Below are 24,635 nucleotides of genomic sequence, written 5' to 3' on the forward strand. Positions count from 1 at the left end.
ACAACTTAAAATATCACACATGTAATGAAGTTGTGACTTCTATTTTAATATAATATATTGCATTTTATTATGTATTTATTTTATATTTAATTTATTATGATCCCGACCCATAATTCAAAATGCTAGATTTCCTTGAGAAATTTGTTTTGTTTATTCAATTTATATAATAAATTATTGTATATATAAAAGTTTAAGAAAAGTTAACTTTTATACATGTATTATATAGTTTATTAATGCTAAATCATTCTACCAACATATTATATTTTTAGAATAAATGTAGATTTCTTTGAGAAATTTGTTTTGTTTATTCAGTTTATATAATAAATTATTGTATATATAAAAGTTTAAGAAAAGTTAACTTCTTATACATGTATTATATAGTTTATTAATGTTAAACCATTCTACCAACATATTATATTTTAAAAATAAATGTTTTATATTTATGAAAATAAAATATACTAACTTATCAATTTAAAATAATTTTATCATGTTTAGTTCAATATAGTAATTTTAATTAAAATGTTAGATTTGTTAGAAATGGCATACTTCAGAATTATTTTGTATTTAATTTTCTATAATCCCGACCCGTAATTTAAAGTGCTAGATTCTTTTAGTAATTTGTTTTGTTTATTCAGTTTATATAATAAATCATTGTATATATAAAATTTTAAGATAAATTATTTTTTTATACATGTTATATAATTAAACATATATGGATATTGCTTTCCAACAAAATCTTTTTAAAATCTTGTAAAATGTATTTTGAGAAGTAATCATTTTAAGTGGCTATTATTATCATTACAATATTTTATAATTTATTTTTGTTTATAAATCAAAACTAAATTAAATTTAAATTTTTGGATATATTTTATGACAACTAAAATTTAAATTAATCAATTTTCGAAAATTAATTTTAAAAGGATTCTAAAAAGATTCTTCAAAGATTTTGTTAGAACTTTTTTAAATTAATATTTGTTTTTGTCTTAAATAAAAATGAAGATATTAAAAGATATTATTTAATATGAAAATTAATAATAGATAAAAATACAGTGTGACAAGTCTACTAAGTAGTCTATTTTTTAAAAAATCACACATAAATTAGAAGTCATGACTCATGTTTTAATATAATAGATTTTGATCATTTCCTTTAATGAAACATTTTGATCATTTTTTGTGTTATATTTATAACAAAAAAAAATTTAGTACTATCCTAGATATTTTCTCAATTAATAATTAATAAAAAATATAATATTGATGTATACCTAACATTATTAATTTATATATGTTTTACTGTACATAAATGAACATAAACTCATCTAGATAGTACATCTTGAACTATCTAGATGTTCCATATGAATTGAGAAACAAACATAGTCAAACTACATCCAAAATGGATCGTTTGGATGGATTACGTAGATGGATCATTTGGATAGAATTGACATATATACAAACTAACGGACCCTAATCGGTAGACCGTGGAGAGTCCAATCTTGACTGCTAGCTCAGTGAAATGACGTTGTGGTAGTGGATTAATGAGTGTGTCTGCAATCTGATCCTCAGAGATGAGTTGAGAATGGTTTATTGAACGAACCAAAATTTTAAACCAAACTTAATAAAAATGACTCAAATATTTAGCCATAAACCAAAACATTTGGTTAAATTTGACAATACTCAGTTGAGAGAGAAGAGAGAAGAGAGAGAAGAGAGAGAAAGAGAAGAGAAAGCAGATCTCACCTCGGGTCCGGTGACCGGCCGTCGCGTGTGCGAGCGTGCTGTCACCGGAGCCCCCTGTCGTTAAATCACCGTTCATCCTTCGCCTCATCTCCGCCTCTTTCGTCCTCCGCCTTGTCTGAGCTCTGGCCAGTCTCCATCTATGGTGATTCTGTGCGTGGAGGGAAGACGCGGTCGTCTTGAAGTTGGTGCGGTGAGGCGCATCGTCGTTTAGGTTTTCTCTCCGGGAGATGGAAGCTTGTAAAGTTCTGTCGACGTCGGTTAAAGTCTCCGGGATGAGAAGCTTCTTCAGTTTCGTCATCGTCGGCTCTAGCCTCCGGGGGGTAAGAGATATCATAACTCTGCCTCGCCGGCTTCGTTTTGTTGTTGTTGTTTACGGTTCGGTTCCGATAGTGGATCGGGTACGGTTCTTAGGTTCTGTTGGGTTTGCGGTTTGTCTGGTCGGATGAGATTTCGCAGGGCGATGAAGCTCTCCGACGGAAAACGCAGTGGAGAAGCATAGATTGGGTTCCGGAGGAGGCTCTGCGGGTTATCTGAGCTCCGACGAACGAGGATTACGATGATGGTGCTCCGGCGGTGGTTTCGATGCGGTGACGGTCAAGTCGAGGCAGAGGGGACGCGTTTGTGCTTTGACGGTGGAGATCCTTCCATGTGTCCAGACCTTTAGCCTCCTTGACGCGCGCGTGGAATCAATCGTTTGGTTTCTTTTGAATGGGCCGATGACCCATTGTAGTTTTTTTTTTGTAGCCTTTAGGCGTTTGGGCTTTTGCCACTCTCGAATTGTATATGGGCCGCAGACCGTGTTTGATGGGCTTGGCTCTTTAATATATAAAAACTTTGACGAAAAAAAAAAAAAAAATTGACAATACTCAAGTCGTACCAAATTTTGTTCAACAAGATTTTATACGACCGAACCAAAATAACAAAAGCCGATTTAGCCAAACCAAACTAACTTCTCGAACTAACCCAGAGACTCACGCTGCGTTAACAACTCGATACTGCTCCGTAGTGGGAAATAATCAATCAGAAACCTTTTAAGTAACGCCTTCAAGAACAATTAGGTCTTGGGCCTTTACGCAACATCTCCTATCTCGGCCCAATATGCTGACGAACCAAGAAAAAGGGAGAGAACCCGACTTGGGGATTAAGTCAGTTCTTCTTCTTCTTCACCCTTCTAATCAGTAGCCAATCCATCACCGTGATCTGAGATACTTAGTCGCGTAACTCTCAGCTCAGAGATTCTTTTCCTCCCACACAAGTTTCGAATCCTACAGCGATGGATCTCAATCTCGATGCTCCGCACTCTATGGGAACAACCATCATCGGCGTCACTTACAACGGAGGCGTCGTCCTCGGAGCCGACTCACGTACCAGCACCGGTCAGTTTTCTCTTCTTTTGCTTCGTTAGGTTTATCCTTAAGCTCATGTAAGAGATCTGTTCTGCTTTATCTCCTCCGTATAACTTTGGATCATCTGTGTTTACCGTGCGATTAAGTAGTTTCTGAGAAAAAAGTCTTGTTCTAGGGTTTACTTTAGCTTCTTTTTATGTTAAATTGAATCGTGTTTCTCGATAAAGCTCGTGTCTTTTGCTTTGGAGCTCGTGTTGGTGTAGTTGAATGATGTAGATGCCTACTAGGGTTTTTTATTTTGGGGGAAAAGCTGATGGAATTGGGAACTGTGTATTAATCTGCGCAGGCATGTACGTAGCGAATCGAGCTTCAGACAAGATCACACAGCTCACCGACAATGTCTACGTCTGCCGTTCTGGATCGGTAAATCTCTCCTTGGTGTCTCTTCAGGGTTTAACTCTGTGGCTGTATTTTTACTGATTTAACACGAAGCTCTTCTTCTTGGTCCTTTTTGTAGGCTGCTGATTCTCAGGTTGTCTCTGACTACGTCCGCTACTTCCTTCACCAGCATACGTGAGTGTTTCATTCTTCCCCCCTGGTTCGACTAAACTACATGACTTAATAGTTATGATGTCTTGTTTATTCGTTTGTAGAATTCAGCTGGGACAGCCTGCGACTGTTAAGGTTTCTGCAAACCTCATTAGGATGCTCGCTTACAATAACAAGGTACATGTTTTTCTTTAAAGCTTGCAGCTTTTTTTGGTTGTTTCATCAGAAAGTTAGATCCAGAGTAGTGGTGAATGTGAATGTTGTTTCATTTTCTACCAAGGTTTCGTTTCTTGTAGAGAGAACATGCTGTACCGAATCACTGATAGCTTTTTTGTTAAGAAGTGTGTCTTTGAGAAACATGGCAATTGCTTATGTTTGGTTGATATACGACTTAAGCTCGAAATTTTACTGGAATAGAGATTGATGCTACATGTGGAAGCTAGGTTGCTAGTGTATATGAATCTCCTCTTGTTCAGTGTTGTTGTAATAGCTGTTCTCTAGTCTGAAAAATAAAATATTTTAGTGGAAATGTTGAAAGTTCCTGTTCTTAATGCTACTGTTTCATGCTCTCAACAAGCATCCTAAGATCTTAGATTTCTATGTTTATTTAGCAGAGATGCATCTCCAGTGCGTTATTGTATGATTTATGGATTTGTTGGCTTAAGCATTGTGTGTCTTTGTTGGGCAGAACATGCTGCAAACTGGCCTCATAGTTGGTGGCTGGGATAAGTATGAAGGCGGGAAGATCTACGGGATTCCACTTGGTGGAACTGTAGTTGAGCAACCGTTTGCTATTGGAGGTACTACAAACCAGATTGTTCTGTCTCTTATGATCTTTACCTTTTGAGATAGCTGTATTCGACTAAGTTCTCTTTGTGTTTAGCATTCCTCCTACTAAATAGTTTAATTGTGCGTGTGTGTTGTGTAGGCTCTGGCTCGAGTTATCTTTACGGGTTCTTTGATCAGGCCTGGAAAGAAAACATGACCAAAGAAGAAGCTGAGGTATGGCCGTTCAGATCATTTTCTGTTAATGCAAAAAATCGCACAGATCCTCCATTTGTTGTAACTGATCCTTGCTATTGTATCTTGCAGCAACTTGTTGTGAAGGCGGTTTCGCTAGCCATCGCCCGTGATGGAGCCAGTGGAGGAGTTGTACGAACTGTCATAGTAAGATATCCCTCTGACCAAAACTCGCTTAAGCTAAGACTAATACAACCTCTTTAATGGAACTCAGAGAACATAACTTCTTTTGATGTCTTTTGTAAACAGATAAACTCAGAGGGAGTGACCAGAAACTTCTACCCTGGAGATAAGTTGCAGCTATGGCACGAGGAGTTGGAGCCCCAGAACTCCTTGTTAGACATCCTCAACGCTGCTGGTCCTGAACCAATGGCTATGTGATTCATCATTCTCTCACTCTGTTAAACAAATGTTTAGATGTTTCTCTACATTCACCGAAGTCGTATTTTAAGCTCTGTTCGAGTGACCCGATCTTTCTTCATTTAAATGGATATCATGTTTGTTTTATTGTTGTGGTTCTAATTTATGTGTCCTGAAAACGAGTGTGTGGAAACGTTACCTTCTTTCTTTTAATTAGGGAAAATTCCTTAAAAATACACATACTAAATTTCATTTGCTGAAAAAATACACGAACTTTTTAGGTTTCCCAAAAAATACACAAACTAATTTTGATTGTTCATAAAATACACGAACTTTTGAATTTTGAAGGTTTCACACTTCGATTTTAACGGTATAAACAGTGACTAACAGAATAGTAAGACGCCGTTAGACGCCGTTAACTCTGAATAAAAAGTTCGTGTATTTTATGGACAACCAAAATTAGTTCGTGTATTTTTTGGGAAGCCTAAAAAGTTCGTGTATTTTTTCAGCAAAGGAAATTTAGTATGTGTATTTTTAAGAAATTTTCAAATGGAGTTTGGATATTTCATATCCTATTCAGATGCTAAATATCTGAACCCAATACAGATCCAAAATTTTATATTTGTAAACTTTCGGTTTGGTTTTGGACCGAATATTTTCGGATCAGTTTCGATCCAAGTTTTTGAATCCGGCTAAAATATCTAGACCTAATCTTGATATTTTAGCCGGATTCAAAAACTTGGATTGGAACTGACCCGAAAATATTCGGTCCAAAACCAAACCGAAAGTTTACAAATATTTGTTGGATCGAAAACTCTTCTACTTGAAAGAATTGAAACCAAAAAGAACTGATCCGAATAGACCTGGGCCTAATAAAATCGACACGAATAGATTCAATCCGACAAGATCTTTCTGCTAACAATTTTGTTATTATTTTTGCAATATTTTTTAGTTTTGTTTTTGTAACAGAAACATTTTTTAATTAATATGAAACTTTCAATGTAAAATTTAGAGTTGTTTGTGAATTTTTAGATATATATGATAGATTTCGACTAAATTGGACTCAACAAATATTTGTAAACTTTTGGTTTGGTTTTGGACAGAATATTTTTGGGTCAGTTCCGATTCAAGTTTTTGAATCGGGCTAGACATTAATTCGGTCCAAAATCAAACCGAAAGTTTACAAATATAAAATTTTGGACCTGTATCATGTGATAGAGAATGTGTTTTTTTCAGGTATTATGGATATGTATTGGGTCCAGATATTTAGCCTCTAAATAGTATATGAAATATCCAAACTCCATTTGAAAATTCCTTAAAAATATACATACTAAATTTCCTTTGCTGAAAAAATACATGAACTTTTTAGGCTTCCCGAAAAATACACAAACTAATTTTGGTTGTTCATAAAATACATGAACTTTTTAATCAGAGTTAACGGCGTCTAACGGCGTCTTACTATTCTGTTAGTCACTGTTTACACCGTTAAAATCGAGGTGTGAAACCTTCAAAATTCAAAAGTTCGTGTATTTTATGGACAATTAAAATTAGTTTGTGTATTTTTTGGGAAGCCAAAAAAGTTCGTGTATTTTTTCAGCAAAAGAAATTCAGTCTGTGTATTTTTAAAGAATTTTCCCTTTTAATTACAACCAAGAAGTTCATCGTGAAAGGGAAAAGGTTTTGTTAAAATAGTTGTCATCAGACACAGTCTCTTACTTACTTTTTTTTTTTTTTTTTTTTTGAACAACACACAGTCTCTTACTTACATGTGTCCGAAAGTGGACATTTCAACTTATCAGGGAATACTGGTCATGATCTCTGTCTACGACAGTCTCCAGGATCCCACAGAGAAAAATGATTGTGATATAATTCTTGGGAAACTACTAGAGAGACTCATGATACCTCTTTATGATTTGTGGTTTCATTGAAGAGACTTGGTTCTTTTTGTACTCAAAGGGTTACAAAAGGCTAGATTCTTCCTACTGCTTATATAGCCAGCCACTTGGTGTTGTTTTGGGATGGACTAATCTCTGCCTGTGGTTCACGAAGACAAAATCAACCAGTAAACTATGAGTCATGGACTTACAGTCGCAACCATTTTATGTTTTCGAGGCTTGTGGTTTGTTCATGCTAGATTGCTTGCTGGATTTTGCTGTTTTGTATAGGACTTGCCATTCCTCTAGTTGCTTTGCTCACACATATATATCAGTATCCTCGAGATCACTGCACATGTATTATTGGGTGGTTGCTTAAGATGGTGGCAAGTCTCAGGGTGGGTGGGTACGTATGTCATGTGACCTTTCCGTTTTATCTGATCTCGGCTGCTTAACCTTTGACTTTGACCACCCCTTTAATCATGTGTGTGTTAGAGAGAGAACATATCATTAATCTTGAACACTTGGCTCTGTCTCTCCACTCTCTTGAATCTTGATTCATTTTCGGAGGATACCATGATCATTCCTTTTGTATTTTGCCGTACTGTGTTGACTGTGAATTGTTAACTGCATGTGATTTCAATAACGAGGGCTACTTAATTTATGTGATGCTCTGACCAACTTGTTATACTCACGTTTCGGTTGTAAAAAAACATAGGGTACTACTATACGTTTCTTAATCTAAATAGTTTAACAATGCCATTAGGTAGTCTCATCATCTATCTTTTCACACTAAGTTAATATTAATGTTAGTTACCACTTACCAGTTTATGTTAAGCCTCTGATTACTTGGAATAACTACAACATCAATACACATGGGTAGTTCCCGGATAGAACGGTGTGCGCATAGAAAGAAACATGAAGGCTTTAGCGTCTAAGACCATATTTACCATAGCTCTAACACTTCTTATCCATGTGATACATATTCTCTCGTGTTCATTTGTACTATGTTATCCGCTTAGATTAAGTATTTGACTTTTATGATTTATCAAAATAACACAGAGCTGTTCATGTTTTCAATCTTTTCAAATGGTCAGTTTGTATACATTGCATTATTCAAAAATCTCGCATTCTTTTTCTCTTTGAAGTTGGAGAGTAACCAAAGGAAAAAAGTGGGAACATGGGGAAGAGGAAGAATAATGGTTCAAAGCAACAAGCAAATCAAAACACACAAAAGAAAGACTATCTGCACATTGAACTGTGAGGTTGATGACATGGAGTCCTAGGGCAATCCGAAGGATGACGATAACTTATCACTTCCTCAGTCGTCGTCGCATTGAACCTGCACTCCTGTGTGGTCAGGTACGCATCAGTCTTGTTGTCCTCCATTATCTTCAAAATGCTCTCGAACACAGCAACTTCACAAGGAATCTTGAGCACACCAGCTTGTTGAAACCCAAACTCTTCCTCGGCTTCACGCAGCAGCACGTGGAAAGCTTGGTGGGTAAGGTACTCCGTTGGTATCTTGTATCTCTTCTCCTCCTTCCCCACCGAGACAGCTAAATAGCCTTTGGGAACAGCTGTTACATCTGTGAAGGATAGTGTCCTCTTCAGAAACTTGATGCTCTTACTTCCACTTCCACTTCCAGTTTTGTTGATGTTGTTGACGTCGTCCTCGCTGTTAATCTTGTTGTTGTTGGCTTGTTTTGATGCCTGAGCGACTTTTCGCCATTTCTTGAGAATCTGTTGAAGCTTTACGATCTCTCTGATTTTGTTTGACTTCTTGGCTTCCATGGCAAAAACAGAAGAAGAAATGATTATGTTCTTTGTGTTTGATTATCTTTGTGTTGTGTAAAGATGGAGAGGTTGTGGATTGTGGAGCTGGGAGATATATATAGAGAGGTGTTGATGTACATTTGAGATTCTTTTTTTTAAATATTAAACAGATTAGTTTTCAAATTATATGTTTACAAAATTTAATCATGTACTTTTGGTTATCTTAATACCACAACTTGGAAAACCTAGAGTTGGATTACTACTTCTAGTTTGACCCTCTGTTAACTTAAATCGCTATTAATGCCATGTTTGTTTATGCTTTTGGGATTGAATATCAAATCCGCAATTTGGAAACATTTTTCTTAAATTATATAAAGATATTTTGGTTTCACAGAAGTGGTCAAAATTAGTCACTTGTTACTACATGTAAACGATGCCAAAATGTCAATTCTCCAACGACCTGTACTCGAACTCTGATGGCTATTTGAAAACAGTTTGATATAGATAACACTGGAAAATGAGGAAGAAAAAACAATTTGTCAACATGAAAAAGAGATTTAAATCTAAGTTAACTAGTTCTAGCATTTTATCTTCATAAAATTAGTATAGAATTAAATAATGAACCATAATATACTATTTTCTCCAACAACACAACAAATAATAGTAAACGTGACCATTGATATACAGAAACATCATTAATAATTTCGTACTCAGGTTTGAAATGTAAAACATTTTTAACAGCTTTATATTATTAGTATTAATTACTCTTTCCATTTTATTAAAAGTATCGTATAAAATTTTTGCACACAAATTAAAAAAAAAAGTTTGTTTGTTCTTGTTTAATATATTACTTTATATGGTTTTATTAATTAATGAGATATAAATAAGGTAAAAACTGGAAAATTGTTTACTATTTATCTTGAAAATATTAAACGATACCTATAATGAAACAGAACTTAAAAGTTAAATATGAAACAGAAAAGTAAGTATGTGTTTCTTTTTTTTGAGAAAAGGGCTTTTAAGTATGGAAAATCTAGTAACTTAAATTATTGTTTTCAAAATAAGTATAAATTGTTTTGAGGTTTGTCACAGAAATGATAATGAAGTTAATTTTTCTAATATACTTGTTACAACAGTTAATTATTTCATTAACTTGAATTAGAGATTTGTAGACCAACATTCACATTGGAACCTTTTTATCAACAAATGGCGATTTTTCAAGAATGAACAAAAAGTAGTGTGAAACAATACTGGTAATGTTTTGGAGTGAGTATTTATTTCATAATATTATCACCGCATCACTCATACGTATTGCCAATAATAGAGTTTTGTTATTTCATTTATATTCGAAGTTTTAAAAAAGAATTATGGTGGTGACAGAGAGAAGAAATAACTTCAAACTTAAGAAACTGAAGTCGTCATGTTGTGGCGACAGAGAGAATAAAAAAGAAACATGAAATATGGAGGAAGGCTTCCGTTTCCAAAGCAAACGGCTTCACACTTTATCAACAGTTCTCAGGAATCTAACGATTGGATCTCTTCATCAGTCTTTTCCTTTTTCCATAAATTCTCTATATAATTAGATATACTTTGTAGTCATAATTACAAGCTTTATATCACAAACGACAAAAGAAAAAAGTTTAGTAAGTATATATCCGCCTTCTTTCGCATCCTACAAGAAGTACCATTCGAACATGGAGGACTTATAGTATTTCTATGTCACTGTTTGTGCGGCTTCGGGTTTTAACTGCACCTCCCCATGTGAACATTTTTTTACTTTTCTCATTTTGCAGAGTTATTTATTTATCCAGATCTGATCGTTTTATAACGCTTGCATGTGGCTTTCCTTTTAGTTAACTATAATATAACTTTCCCCAAAATAAAAATTTATAAACAAAAGTATATATGTAGCATTTCTTAAAAGAATACAGTTTAGTTAAGTCCATATATTTCAATTTCTTAATTTACCTTGTATATATTTGTAGGTTCGATTCCTTTTTTCTACAGGCTCAAGTAAAACTTCTAAGTAAATGAAAAATCCAAAGAATTTTTTTTTTGAAAATATATAAATGCAAATAATGATTGTCTCAACGACTAAATCATATGTTCATATTCGAATTCATGTATTGTCTTACGATATCAACAACAAAAAGTTGGCTTAATATTTCATAAATAAAAAGTTGACGCCGATTTGATTAAATATGAAACTTATCTTTAATTTCTGATTCAATATTATAGCATTCAGTTTTTCAGACTGAAGACCGTTTGCATGTGGTGCCGTGGGGTTGATTAACTAATGGGGAAGCAATGAATATATCACCAACAATTACGCAAAAAGCATAATTAAATATTTCGTAAACGTAAAATAATAATATTACTTCATCAGAATATTAAGATATGGACGTTTAATAATGAGTTTATATAATTGGAAGACTAAAGAGGTCTTATTGGATCAAAGATTTGAGAAGACTAGGTTAATTCCCGCGCTACGCTGCGGGTTATTTTCTATTTTATTTTATTTTACTAAATTAGTATAAAAATTATTTTGTTAAACTTGTACTTTAAAAAAAAATTAGCAACAAGTTTAAAGAAATTATAGTATATATATCAAGAAAGTATTTTTTATATATCAATTGGATAAAATAATTTTTAAAACAAATATTTCTGCATTTTTAGAAGATACCATTTCAAAATTTCTAACTAATTCTTTTTTACTTATTTAAATAACAAAAATATATTCAACAAAAAGTATATGAATAAATACTTACCAGACATGCATGCTTAGAAGAGCAATAAGCAATGCATTCCTATTTTTGGTTTTACTAAGCTCCAGCTCATAAAATAGTAATTTTTGCTTACTTCTTTTAACTTTTCATAAACATATTTTTTCTTATGAAACTTATATTCTAAATTAAAATTTTGTTTAAACCATGAGTAAAACGATGTCCTAAAAAGAATAGACCATTGAAAATGATGAAATCATAACATAATTCTTTTTAAAAAAAAAAATCTACATGGGATATCATACGTTTTAAGACAAATAATAATTTTGTTAGTACAAGTTAATTTATGGGAAAATTCCACAAAAATACCCGAACTAAATTTTGTTAAGCTTTTTAATACCCAAACTTTTTTACTACTCAGTTTAATATCCCAACTAATTATTTTGCTCATTTTAATATCCAAACTTTTAAAACTGTACCCACTTTAATACCCGAACTTTATTTATTTTAATAAAAATACTAATAAGTTTCAAATAAATTTTTTAAAAATCTCTAAAATTTGCAAAACAAACTCAGAAAATTCTAAAAATTTTTGGTGTTTGAGAAATAAAAGTAACTAAATAGTGTAAAATATAGAATTTTGTAATAAAATTTCTAAGTTTTAAATATTGTATTTAGTTTGTTTTCTGAAATAAAAAACGAAATTTATTTTTATCATTCAAATTCTTTTATTTTTTAAAAAATAAATTTCCATGGTTTATCTACCTTCTTTCCTAAATCTTAAAATAAAATTAAAATTTTTAATATTTTTTCATAGATTTTTGAGATTTTTTAAGTTTTGTTTGAAACTTATTAGTATTTTTATTAAAATAAATAAAGTTTGAGTATTAAAATGGGAACAGTGTTAAAATTTTGGGTATTAAAATGAGCAAAATAATTAGTTGGGGTATTAAACTGGGTAATGAAAAAATTTGGATATTAAAAGCCTTAACAAAATTTAGTTCGGATATTTTTATGGAATTTTCCCTTAATTTATTACTGTCACTCTATCTGATAGACATACAATTTGTTCCAAATCTCGTGAGCATCTAGCTCTACAATAGAAAATCTATGATTTAATTTGTGAGGCAACCGCAAGATACTCACAAACCAAAATAATTTTGTTATCCTAAATTCTGAAAGACTCCTCGGAAATTGCCGGTGCCGAGAGTTCGGACAACTCCCCTTTATCCGCTTTTTTTGATTAAAACTAAAAAGGCACAAGGCACATGAACAGCCATTTGATCCCCATCAACTCATTGAATTGATATTTCTAATTTTATCTAAAATATCTACCTTGTATGACAAGATCATTGGATTTTATCATTCTTGACTGATAAAAAGAGAACGGACTTATAATATTCATCAGAAAATAAACTTATTACATGAATAAAGATAAGAAATTTTACAAAAAAATAAAGATGACAAGCAGAACTACTAACACTACTATCAATAACAAAGTTTCTCCTTACCATTACACACATCCTGGCTTAACTTCAGACCTGCTGTAGCGCTGGTCCTGCATAGGCAAGTGACTGGATTGAATTTAAGTCTACTTTCCCATACGATGTATTAATCGTTTCATGAGCAATTTTGCAGTGCTGTTAATTTCTTGTTATTTTCGTTTTTCCAAGAGAATTTGATAACTTTCTGGATCTAGACCATTGAAATTGCAGTGTATGATAAGCTAACGACCGTGATCATGTTGGTCTATGATTGAGTCAACATTTGTGACAGGATTCTAATAAAAACACTGACCAAACAACATCAACGAAACATTGTAAAACGCAAAATCACATTTTATTTTTAAGCAACTGTCACGGAGTTGCTTGCTTATTCGCTCCAGTACTTCTCATCGTCGACATCCTTCCCCTTATCCAACGAATTCTCACCGTCCGATTCATTGACCAAACCCATCTTGAATCTCCTCACCTCTTCCATGGCCGCATTCCTGAACAGCCAATATCGACGCCACCGACGACCATGTTATAACCACGTTCCCGGATTGCGGTGGGTCCATCGTGTGGCGATTCCTTCCACGGTGGGAGGAGTGATGGCGGCGGGGGGGGGGGGGGGGGGGGGGGTTGTGGTCGGCAGGAGATGAAGAGAATCGGATTGGGGCTAGGGTTTTCCTGGAAAATGAAACTGGGGATCTGACGGAGGTGGAAATTTAAAGAAGATGGCTTCCCGGTGATCGGAGAAGAGCAGTTAAAGAGATCTGTCACATCTGTGTTGACTATATAGAAGATCGAAGCGGCGGGCCGGTGGCCATGGCGGTAAATTACCTCGGAAGTATCGACAATTGTTTTTTTTTTCAATAAATCTGATGTGTAATATTAAAATATTTCAATTGGTAGTTCAACTTTTTTCATTTATTGACGTGTCATTTCCATGTGACTCTAAAAATCTGATGTGTCAACACCAGGAAAGAGTCTTGCTTCATTACTGTGTGGATTTCAATTTTTTTCTTCTTCAACTTCTCTCTTTTTGTATCTAGCATTTACAAATTCTATATGAAATCTAAATTTATTGGATTAGTCATTTGTATAAATAATTCCAAATTTCAGTTTATTGGAAAATATAATTTTGTCAATAAAATATATCAAATGGGATTTGGTAGGGTTTTGATGATATTTTATAGTGAAAGAGTAATCTAAATACCAGCTCATATGATATTTGAAACTTTTTAAATAAATAAAAATTCACAATTTTTAAAATAAAAAACAAATTGTTTAAAATGAAAAAAAAATATATATATTTGAAAATTGTTTAAATTGTTTTGTTTCTTGTCTTGCAATGATGACATGTTCCTTGTGAAAATGAGAGAGAAATAGGAGTTGCTTCTGGTTCTTATGTCTTGTTTTCTCACAGAAGTATTTTTTTGTTATGTTACTGAAGTAAACAATGCAATGCTTTCAAGACAAGGGCCATTCAGGTGAAGGAATGTCGGGAGGGAGCTGTTCCTGGTGTCAAGATGACTCTGAACCCTGAAAAGGTAATTCTTCTATTGTGATTGATTGTTCACATTGTGCTTGGTAACAATTAATAAATCTTCTCCTTTCCTTAATTTTTTTCCTTTGGAACAGCCAAGACGGGGTTGCTTTGAGATCCGGGAGGAAGGTGGCGAAACGTTCATCACTCTTTTGGTAAAAACTTCCCATTCTAGTAAAAGACAAATCTCAGTTTCTCTCAGTTTACCACGTAGCTTATAACTTGTTTGTAGTACTAATTCTTATAACACAGCTTGTTTTGTATGCATATGTGAATGAAAATCGACTCTGCATCAGTATTCAAGATATTAAATATTTACTGAAACAACACAAGTTGGCTTTTCGTCATTTACATTCATCAGGGGCATGTTTAGCATGGTCAGAGTTTTGTTAATTGAATCTCAATGTGCTCTAAGCCATTTATGTTAGTTATTGTGAGTATACATTACGAATATGTTTGCTTTTCCTTCTTAACTTAATAATTATGTTTTATCCCGTTATGTAGGAGATGAAACGTCCATTTGCTCCAGTGAAGGCTCTTGATATGGAAGAAGTCATTGAGGACATCATAAACACCATTAAATGAGAGATAGCTGCAAGCTGAAAATAGAGCTCTTCTTGTGCCGAATATGTCATTTGTTTCTACCTTGGAGCATTGTCAGATTTGTTAGATTCACTTTTATTGGTTCGGTATCAGCTCTGCAAGTGCAGTCTCCTCGTTTTGCAATGCATGATTGGCTTGGTTGATTTGTTTAGTTTGCGAGATTAATTCGTTTGTGAGGCTAGTTCGATTTATCTCGTTGCTTCAACCAAACCAATGCTGAAGCGTTTTCTGTTGTTGTGATCAGGCCTTGTTTTGCTATATTCTTTGCATTGGTTAAACTATGTTACAACACAGTTAGATCTGTGTTACAAAATTCAACTTTTGCATGCGTTTATGTTACACTTCAAACGGTGGTATCTTTCTATTTGCTACAGAAGAAATGTTTTGAATCTCATCTACCATTATTGTCATCAAACCATATCACCTAATTCCAAAACTTAGAAACCAGCAAAGCTAGCAAACAATAGTAGCAAGAGAACAACAACAAAGCTTAAACCTGCCTTACAAGCAGAAGAGGATGACCCAGCCTTATCAGCAGCTTCGATCTTCTCATTGTCTGCGCTTGGAGTAGGAGCTGGAGAATCAACCTCCGTTGTTTCTGTTGCAGGTTTATGTTTTGGAACAGCTGTATCTGAGGCATTGTCATCATCATCTGGTCCAGGACCTGGAGCCATTGCAGCATCTGGAGGAGATGGAGCCGGAGCCGGAGGAGCAGGTGGTGGTGGAGGTGGAAAAATAACAAGGCTGAGTCCAGGAGCCACAATGGGCATACTAATCTGGACTATAGACAAGTTATATGGATTGTCGTACAGAGCCTTGACATACTCAGCGACTAGAGGTGAACCCTTCACCCCTGAACCAAAGTAAACTCTGCCTTTGGATTTGGTACAGTTGAGAAAACCATTCATCTCTTCACCTAAACCGGTTGTTTGGTATAAGGTAGTGAGCATTATGCTCTTCTCCTTCATCCCTTTAAACTTGATCTCATCGTAGTAATCGAGAATGACATGATTCATAAGGATGTTCTTGACCTCAACGTCGGATCTGTTAACGATAGGGCTGATGGCTTCGTTGCTAACAGCAAGTAAGGTTATGGTCAGGTATTTGCTTATGGGTATATTGAGCTTGGTTTTGATCAAGAGATCATTCATGGTGCTGAAGTTGGAGTATTTCTCAAACGCTTGTGTGATGTTGTCTGCTGTAATGGCTGTAGAGAAAAATATGAGTAAGAAGGTGCGGGAGAATAGATAAAGGGAGGCATTGAGACCCATCTTGTGTGTTCTAGTGAAAAGCCAAACCTAGATGGCCTCACATGTTTGGTATTTATGAAAGAAGAAGTGAGGAAGTTGTAAAAGAATGGTTTAAAGGAGAGATTTACTCTCGATTTTGGTGCTAAATCTGAACTGCGAGCTAAGTCCACTCTTCTATTTTTAGTGTGTAACAAGACTTGGCCGTTAGATAGTTTAGGCTTTTTTTTTTGAATATGATAGTTTAGGCTTTAACATGTGTGTTTTGTTTTAACTGGTTTTAGTTAAGGTTAGTGCAGTCTTGAGGTTTTATGTTGTGGTAGAAAGTCCAAGTGTAGTGGTTTAAGATTTTGTTCTTGGGTAATAAGAAGAACTAGATTTTGACCCACCCTTGAAAGGGCGGGTATTATTTTCACTTTTATAAAATATATCATTTGTTTGTAATTATTGAATGTTTTTATCTTATTAAAATCTTTTTTATAATAAGTTCGACATATAGATTCTCTCTAATAAACTATGTGTTTTTTGGCTTTATTTTATTCTCTCTCTAATAAATATATTTATTTGGCTTGTTGTTAAAATAAATAATTTTAGAACGCAAATGTATAATACTTTTATATTGATATTTTGTTTAAACAATGTGACATATTTTGGTAGAAAGTCCAAGTGTAGTGGTTTAAGATTTTGTTCTTGGGTAATAAGAAGAATATCGGCTCTAAAGCTCATAATTAATATTTTTCTATAGAAGATAAATTTGATTTTAGAAAGAAATTTCATAAAACTATTTTTCAAGAGTCAAGACTCAGGGAAAATTGCCAAAACGGAACAAAAATTCAGCAATAGTTGTCCCTATGGTATAAAACCTTCATTTAGTTGTCCTTCTAGTATAATTTCTTTAATAATCCCAAAATTAACACTTGATTAATCTAATTAAACACATTAAGCTAATATAATTTAAAACAAATAATAATTAAAAATGTTTAAAAAGGGAAAATAAAAATAAAAACTTTTAAATTTTTTAATAAAAATTAACTTTGTAAACTTAATAAAAATAAAAATAAAAATAATTTAAATTTTTTTTAAAGAAAAAAATGTTAAATCAACCTAATAAAAAACAGTTTACAAAGTTTTATTTTTATAAAAAGTTTAAAATATTTGTAAACTTTTTAATTTTATCAAAAATTTTAATAAAAATAAAGAAATTTAAAATGTATTTTTATAAAGTTTGTTTAAACTTTTTATTAATAACTTTTTGTAAAGTTTTATTTTTATTTTTATAAAGTTTACAAATTTTATAAAGTTTGTTTAAAGTTTTATTAAACACATTAAACTAAAATAATTTTTTAGAAATTTAATTTAAAACGTTTTAAAAAGGGAAATAAAATAAAAAGTTTAATTTTTTAATAAAAATAGACTTTGTAAAAATAAAAATAATTTACAGATTTTTTTAATAAAAACATTAAATAAACTTATTAAAAACATTTATAAATTTTTTTATTTTTATAAAAAGTTTTAAACGTTTTTAATAAAACTTTAATTAAATAAAAAATTTAAACTTTATAAAAATAAAAATTAAACTTTACAAAAAAATTTCATAAAAATTTTAAACTAACTTTATAAAAAACATTTTACAAATTTTTATTTTATAAAAAGTTTAAAACGGTTATAACCTTTTTAATTTTATCTAACTTTTTAATAAAAATAGAACTTTTAAAAATGTTTTTAATAAAACTTTTAATAAAAATAAATTTGTAAACTTTATAAAAATAAAAAAAAACTTTACAAAAAATTGCAAATAATTTCAAAACACCACATGTTGTATAGATATTTATCATAGAGAACAAGAATTTTGTGAAAAAAATCAAAAGAAAAACTATGGAAAAAACCATATATTAATGAAGAAGACAAGAGAGAATCATTTTTTAAAAACTTTTGATAAGTAAAATCGAAAATAACACGTTTTAGGAAGTTGGAATATTTTTAGGAGATTTTTAGAATATTTCCTTAACTGAAATTTTCATTAATTTTCGTAAAAAATCTGATAATTTTATCCGTAGAAGACGCCTTCTTAAAAGTTTAGAAGATTGACAAAAATCTAGAACACGCTTTCTACTTTTAGTAGACGGAAGAGTACATTTTAGAAAATACATTCCGCGAAATTTAGAATACTTAATAAAAGTAGAAGATGCTTCCGGACGAAAAGTAGATAGCTTTAAAATTAGTAGAATGCGCATTCCACTTTTTTAAAAAATTAGTAAATAGTAGAATGTACGTTCTAAAAATAGTAGATGAACATGTTTATTTTAGAAATCGCTTTCTACTATACCATTTTCCGTAGAATGCACATTCTACCTTTAGTAGAACGTATTTTCAAATTTTATTTATTAACTTTTTAAAAAAAGAAAAAATACCAGCTTGTGTATATAGGTGTTTATTAATTGTTTATATTTTTAATATATTTTTTGATTCACAAAAGTATTTTTTTCATTAGTTTTCAGAAATACAAAGGGTAGAAAAAGAGAAAAATTGGACAAAAAAGAATTTATACCAAATGGACAACACTTTTATTTTTTTGTTCTCTATTAGCAATTTTCCTTTTTTTAATGATCTAATGTGCTTTAACCTATGTACTAGATTTTGATCTGCGCTTTCAAAGCGCGGGACTATTTTTGTTGATAAAGTTATTAATCTGTTTATTAGTTCATAATAGAAATAAAATTTTATTTGTTCAGAATGTTTCTACTTGATAAATATTATGTAATTATAAAATGTGTACTTATTAATCCTGTTGAACCAGTGATTTGTGTAATGAAAGATGTATGGCGTGGAATGAATAAGACTTATGTAAAGTTTTTAAGTGTTGAAACCACTTACAAATATTTATATAATAATTAGAGTTTATTGATTATGACTTATGTAAAATTGTAATTTTGTAAGTGTATATATTTAGGATATTTATGTAATATCGATTTAGAAAAGAATTACACTTAGCTAAAAAGTATATCAGATAAAAATTATTCTAGTATATTTTATTTTGCATATCAAAATATTATTTATATTTTTAACCTGTATATACAACAACGGAATTTCCTGTATAGTAAACAATCCCATTAAAATAAGTTTAATTCATTTTTGGTATATATAATAAAAAGAATTTTGACCAGTATATATATTAAAATTCATTTGATATTTAATTCGTTTGTGATTCTATAACGCAAGATTAAATCCTATTCGTTTATATATGACAAAATAATTAAAGTTGGTTAGTATATTGTTAGAAAATTTGAATTACATTGTATTTGAATCTAAAAAGTTGTTTTGATATATTATAATGATTTAAAGATCATGTGTACATTATAGTTGAATTTTAAATGTAAATTATAAACATTAGTACATTATTATTTGGTATATTATAATTTATATCACATATAATCTGATGCACATTTAAATAATAAAAATTAGTATATTGTTTGTGACATATATTTCGTAAGTTCTTTTGTTAGAAATTAATTGGACGTATAGTTAATATTCATTAAATAGATTTATACTATTAATCGAGTCATAAAATATGTAATAGTACGTAACATACATTATGTAATTTAAATGGTCCTAATAAGTTTAACAACTTTTTGGAATATTCCTTAAATAGATTTATTTTTTGGCTGATTTTAATTAATAATAGTTCACTAAACTAAGGAGAGGTATGGCATGTAAATAACAAAAATAAAAAAAATATTTTTAAAAATCTAAATAAAAAAATGGCATAACAGTGTATTTAATAGTATAGATTTAATAGATCAACGTTAGATAGAGACAATAACAGACACGATTTTCTGTGAGCCACACGTATTAGTCACTTGCGTACATTATTATCCAGAAACGTAAAATGTATTATATTCTCTTCTCAGTATCTATACTATTAAAGCAGGATCATATTGGTTTTTTTACTAAAATTACCCTTTTCTTTACTAACATTGCACATTTCATTAAAGGCAATCAAGTAATATCAATAACACATCTCTTGGGCCATTTGGGCCGATTAAGAAATCAGATCCAATTTTTATTTTTTTTCCAAATTCAAATAATTTATTTTCAACCATTCTCAATATTTTTTGTAGTGAACAAAAATTAATCACTTAATTATTATGTTTTTTCTTTTTTAATATAATTTAAGCATTCATAAAAAAATAATTTTTTTCATTGAAAAGTATAAATCTTTACTAAAATTATATAACTTTTTTATTTAAAAAATTAACCACATAATAAAATTAATTTATTAGAGTTATACCAACTTAATTCATTAAAAATAAAGTTTAATTTTCTAAATATAAATACTCATTAGACCTGGACGTTCGGGTACCCGTTCGGGTATGGATCGGTTCTTTCGGATATTGGATTTTTTGGATTTTGAAATTAAACCTCATTCGAGTATTATAAAATTTCGGGTCGGATTCGAATCGGATCTTTACGGGTCCGGGTGGATTCGGTTCTCATGCATAAGAACCTGAAAAATAACCAAATAACCAAAGTATCTAAAACGGGTTTGGTTATTTATACTCAAAGTAACCAAAGTATTAGATTCAGTTCAAAATTTTGTATCCAAATTACTCAAAAGTAACCAAAAATAACCAAAATATCCATTCTATACAGTTTTTTTTGGTAAACTTTTATTCAATCTATCATATTTTATCCAAAAATACTCAAAGTACCAAAAATAACTACTATAATTAACTTATAATATTAATGTAAAATATTAAAATAATTATAAATATAACTATAACATATATTTTAGATATATATTCACATTTCGGATATCTTCGGGTACTCATTCGGTTCTCGGTTCGGGTCAGGTTCGAGACCGGTTCTTCGGATATAGCAATTTAGAACTCATTCGGATATTTACCCCGGGTCAGATCGGGTTCAGGACCCTGATTTTCGGGTCGGTTTCGGGTTGGGTCCGGATATTGTACTCAGGCCTATACTCATTTAAAATGAAACACGATAAAGAAAGATAAAAAGCTTAAGTCTTTTATAAAAAAATAAATATATGAAAATATGACATTTAATATACTAAATATTTGTCAATTTAAAAAAATAAAGGAAAATAAACCCGCGCTTTGAAAGCGCGGATCAAAATCTAGTTCTCTCTAATATTGAATCAAACGTGTTTATTTGTCGAACCTATGTTCTAAGTATATGGTCTTTTACACATATATAACACGAATATAAAAATATAACACGCAAAAAAAATATGGTCTTTTTTTGTTTCAAAAAAAAAATAACACGAATATTAAAAAGTTTCGGCTTTGTACCAATTATTCGAATTGGCAACTTGGAGCTCATATTCTCTTTGTTAACTTATGAATACAATATTGACAAAAAAAACTTATGAATACAATACCTAGCCCATAAATGAGGCGTTAATGATATCTCTTGCACTCTGAAATATATAATTTTTTTTTTTTACTTCCAAATCTCGATACCATTTCCAAATAAATCCCAGAAGGGAGGTTTTTACAACAAGGAAATTTAATAAGACAATGAAGCTCACTAGCACTTACTAAAAGGAGCAGAATCAGATATTTTTTGAAACCAAAAACCCAGTGAAGCAGAAATGTTTGAATGATGCCATCTCAAGACTGAAATTTGTCGAACCAAGTAGAAAGATAAGACTCCTGAGCACGAGAGGGAACTGAACCGTTAGGAGGTTTCTCTCTGTCGAGACCCAGCAGCTTTGCCCGGACTTGAGGGTATCTCCTTGACAATCACAAGAGTTGGCTTTTGCGGACCAGAGTGAAGCCGAGAATTCTTTTCTCTCCAAATGAAAAGAATGTTTATTTGTGTTTCATCTTTACCTTAATCTCAACCTGATGCGTCATGCTATTTAGTTTATATGATTTGTTGAGATACGTATCATCATTACTAAACTTTAATTAACTGATACAGTACACATGTAAATATATACAGAAAAGTATTATAACAGTAATTTGCAGAATTACTAAAAACAATAAAAAAATTATATCCTTCACATATAGCGGCTCACTAGTTTCGAATCAAATTCGATGAATAGTCTAATAATAAATAACAAAGTGCAATTACCAAAACTAGTAATGTAGAGATCTAAAATTTGAATGAGATGTCATTTTCTTGATAGAATTATTCTAAGTTGTAAGTGACCTGGCACCAATCGAGCATATCTTTCCTTACAAGCATACCAGTAAAAGAAAAGAAAAAAAGAATACCAGTAAAGCTTCCAGTATATGTGCGTCTATGAACTGAATTATATATATATATAATGCGCGTGTGTAAATTACAGTTATGTTGTCTGCAAAATAATCTCGGTAGTATATCAAACGAGGACAAAATAGTACGGAAATAGTAATGATACACAAACCAATTAGCAAAACGTTGGAGATGGCTGCAAGAATGTGTGTTGGGTATTTGTAACCAAGTAAGCTATCACACTAGCTAACTCTAATACCCCTTGTCGAGAATTCTTAAACCAATTAACCAATTTATTTCACTTGATTAGTTAACTTTATCACACTTTTTGTTATTGTTTGAATTAGTTAAAACACACACAAAATTTAGTTACCGAGTTCTCTTTACCGGTACATCTGGAGTGCCAAATGGCACTCTCAACGATTCATTAATATAAGTATGTACAAGATTTCTTACACAACCAGCTCTATATGTTTCCTCTATTCACTAATCTAAATACTTAAGTTTAATGAACACTAGTGGTTTGTCCGCGCTTTGCGCGGAATGTTTATCAATTTTATGACATAATATTTAGCATATGTTATAAATTCTAAATGTATATATTGTAAATAAACACTTGAGTGGATGGGCTAACAAAAGACTTCATTTCAAGTATTTCAATTCGTCTAACATTGTTATTTGTCAAAGATTACCTTCAATTGCATAAATTATCTATGTCTTTAAAGTTTATCTATATTTATAGATTATTTGGATTTTTAAATTGTATATCACATATTTGTTATGTTTTTAATGCAAGTCCTAAATAATTTTTTGAAAGCAGGAAAATAATATACCAAAAACTCTATAAATTAATAATATTGTAACTATGATATTTTATTAATTTATAGAGTTCTTGATTTATAAAGTTTCAGTTTTAGGTTTTTGTATACTAAACTATATTTTCTTTTTAAAAAATTAAAAAGTAGATAATTTTAAAATTTGTTTATTAATTAAATTTATAAGTTGATTTGGATTATTTTATTCTGTTATTTAGTTTATATTAGATATGTGTCTATCACATAGTATAAATCACAACTTTGTTTTAGCTAATCTAGATTTTTTCACTTCCCAAGTTGTACTTGTTTAGTATTAATCGGTAAAACTTATATGCAAATATTACAAAATAAATATTTGTAATAGTTTTAGTTTGTTATCACACGTAAAATTAGAACTGAAATCCTAAACCAAAACCCAATTAATCCTAAAACACACCTGACACTATCTATTTAAAGCAAAAAAAAATGTCTTCCGAGCTTTAAATTTTGAGGCTATAGGGTTTTCCAGCTTAACTTGTACAAAACTAAACCATTCTAAAAAGTAATTATTCGTATTTATTTTTGAAAAAAATGCATTCAAATCGTTCATTTTTTTCATTATCCTAAAATCGTTATCTATATTTTCATTGACATTCTTACATAACAATATTTGTTTTTTTTTGAAACACCACATAACAATATTTGTTAAAGTTTGACTTAGCTATATATATATATATATATATATATATATAAATATGTATATATATATAGCTTAAAATCTTAGAAGATATTCTAATATTTACTTTACTATCTGGGTTTATAGTGTTTTTATTATTTTGTTATTTGATATAAAGTTTTTGGATTTTTTTCTAAATGTTGCTTCTAAATTAATTTTAATTTGATTATTACATATTAACATATTTAATTTTGATTTAATTTGATAAATATTCTGTTTGGCTATCGAATATAAAATTCTGATTTTTTTATTGAAAGGGTTATACCAAGCTTAGCTTAACAATTGCACTCTAATTATATACATATTTAGGCATTCTATTTTTATTTTGGTACACATACAGTTTTTCTTTTCCAACAGTATACATACAATTTTAAATAAATTTATTGATGGTTAAATAATTTGAAATCTTGTGGACCTATTATTCAGAAATAACATAGTTGATTTCTTCTTAAATGTGAGCCAATACAAAACGCTGTTGATGTTATTCCTTTAGTTGACACATAACTTGTCACCATTTATGATTTACTTGGTTGGTTCCTAATGATTATGAAGTGATTCATTTTATAAGAAAGACCATGTCAACGCTTCATTCCTATTGAAATGGTTGAGTCTGCTTCATTC

The 24,635-nt window shown here is 31.0% G+C and overlaps 4 protein-coding genes across 4 annotated transcripts; 2 read left to right on the forward strand and 2 right to left on the reverse strand.

Moving 5' to 3' along the window:
• Window positions 1-2,882: 2,882 nt before the first annotated feature.
• LOC108819016 (proteasome subunit beta type-6) lies at window positions 2,883-5,156 on the forward strand. Its single transcript, XM_018592000.2, has 8 exons — window positions 2,883-3,110; window positions 3,427-3,503; window positions 3,598-3,653; window positions 3,734-3,806; window positions 4,318-4,429; window positions 4,558-4,631; window positions 4,722-4,796; window positions 4,899-5,156. The coding sequence occupies exons 1-8, from the start codon at window positions 3,008-3,010 to the stop codon at window positions 5,028-5,030; spliced, it is 702 nt and encodes a 233-aa protein (XP_018447502.1). The 5' UTR covers window positions 2,883-3,007; the 3' UTR covers window positions 5,031-5,156.
• A 2,873-nt stretch (window positions 5,157-8,029) lies between these two features.
• On the reverse strand, window positions 8,030-8,677 carry LOC108821712 (protein SMALL AUXIN UP-REGULATED RNA 12-like). Its single transcript, XM_018594703.2, has one exon. It carries the CDS (start codon window positions 8,675-8,677, stop codon window positions 8,126-8,128), a length of 552 nt encoding a protein of 183 aa, XP_018450205.2. The 3' UTR covers window positions 8,030-8,125.
• A 5,543-nt stretch (window positions 8,678-14,220) lies between these two features.
• Window positions 14,221-15,379, forward strand: LOC130498964 (uncharacterized). Its single transcript, XM_056992828.1, has 4 exons — window positions 14,221-14,234; window positions 14,320-14,416; window positions 14,508-14,567; window positions 14,917-15,379. The coding sequence occupies exons 1-4, from the start codon at window positions 14,221-14,223 to the stop codon at window positions 14,995-14,997; spliced, it is 252 nt and encodes an 83-aa protein (XP_056848808.1). The 3' UTR covers window positions 14,998-15,379.
• Window positions 15,380-15,395: 16 nt separating this feature from the next.
• LOC108821356 (fasciclin-like arabinogalactan protein 5) lies at window positions 15,396-16,303 on the reverse strand. Its single transcript, XM_018594397.2, has one exon. It carries the CDS (start codon window positions 16,284-16,286, stop codon window positions 15,453-15,455), a length of 834 nt encoding a protein of 277 aa, XP_018449899.2. The 5' UTR covers window positions 16,287-16,303; the 3' UTR covers window positions 15,396-15,452.
• Between the last annotated feature and the right edge of the window lie 8,332 nt (window positions 16,304-24,635).

Source organism: Raphanus sativus, chromosome 8 (assembly GCF_000801105.2).
Source record: "Raphanus sativus cultivar WK10039 chromosome 8, ASM80110v3, whole genome shotgun sequence".
Taxonomy (NCBI): domain Eukaryota; kingdom Viridiplantae; phylum Streptophyta; class Magnoliopsida; order Brassicales; family Brassicaceae; genus Raphanus; species Raphanus sativus.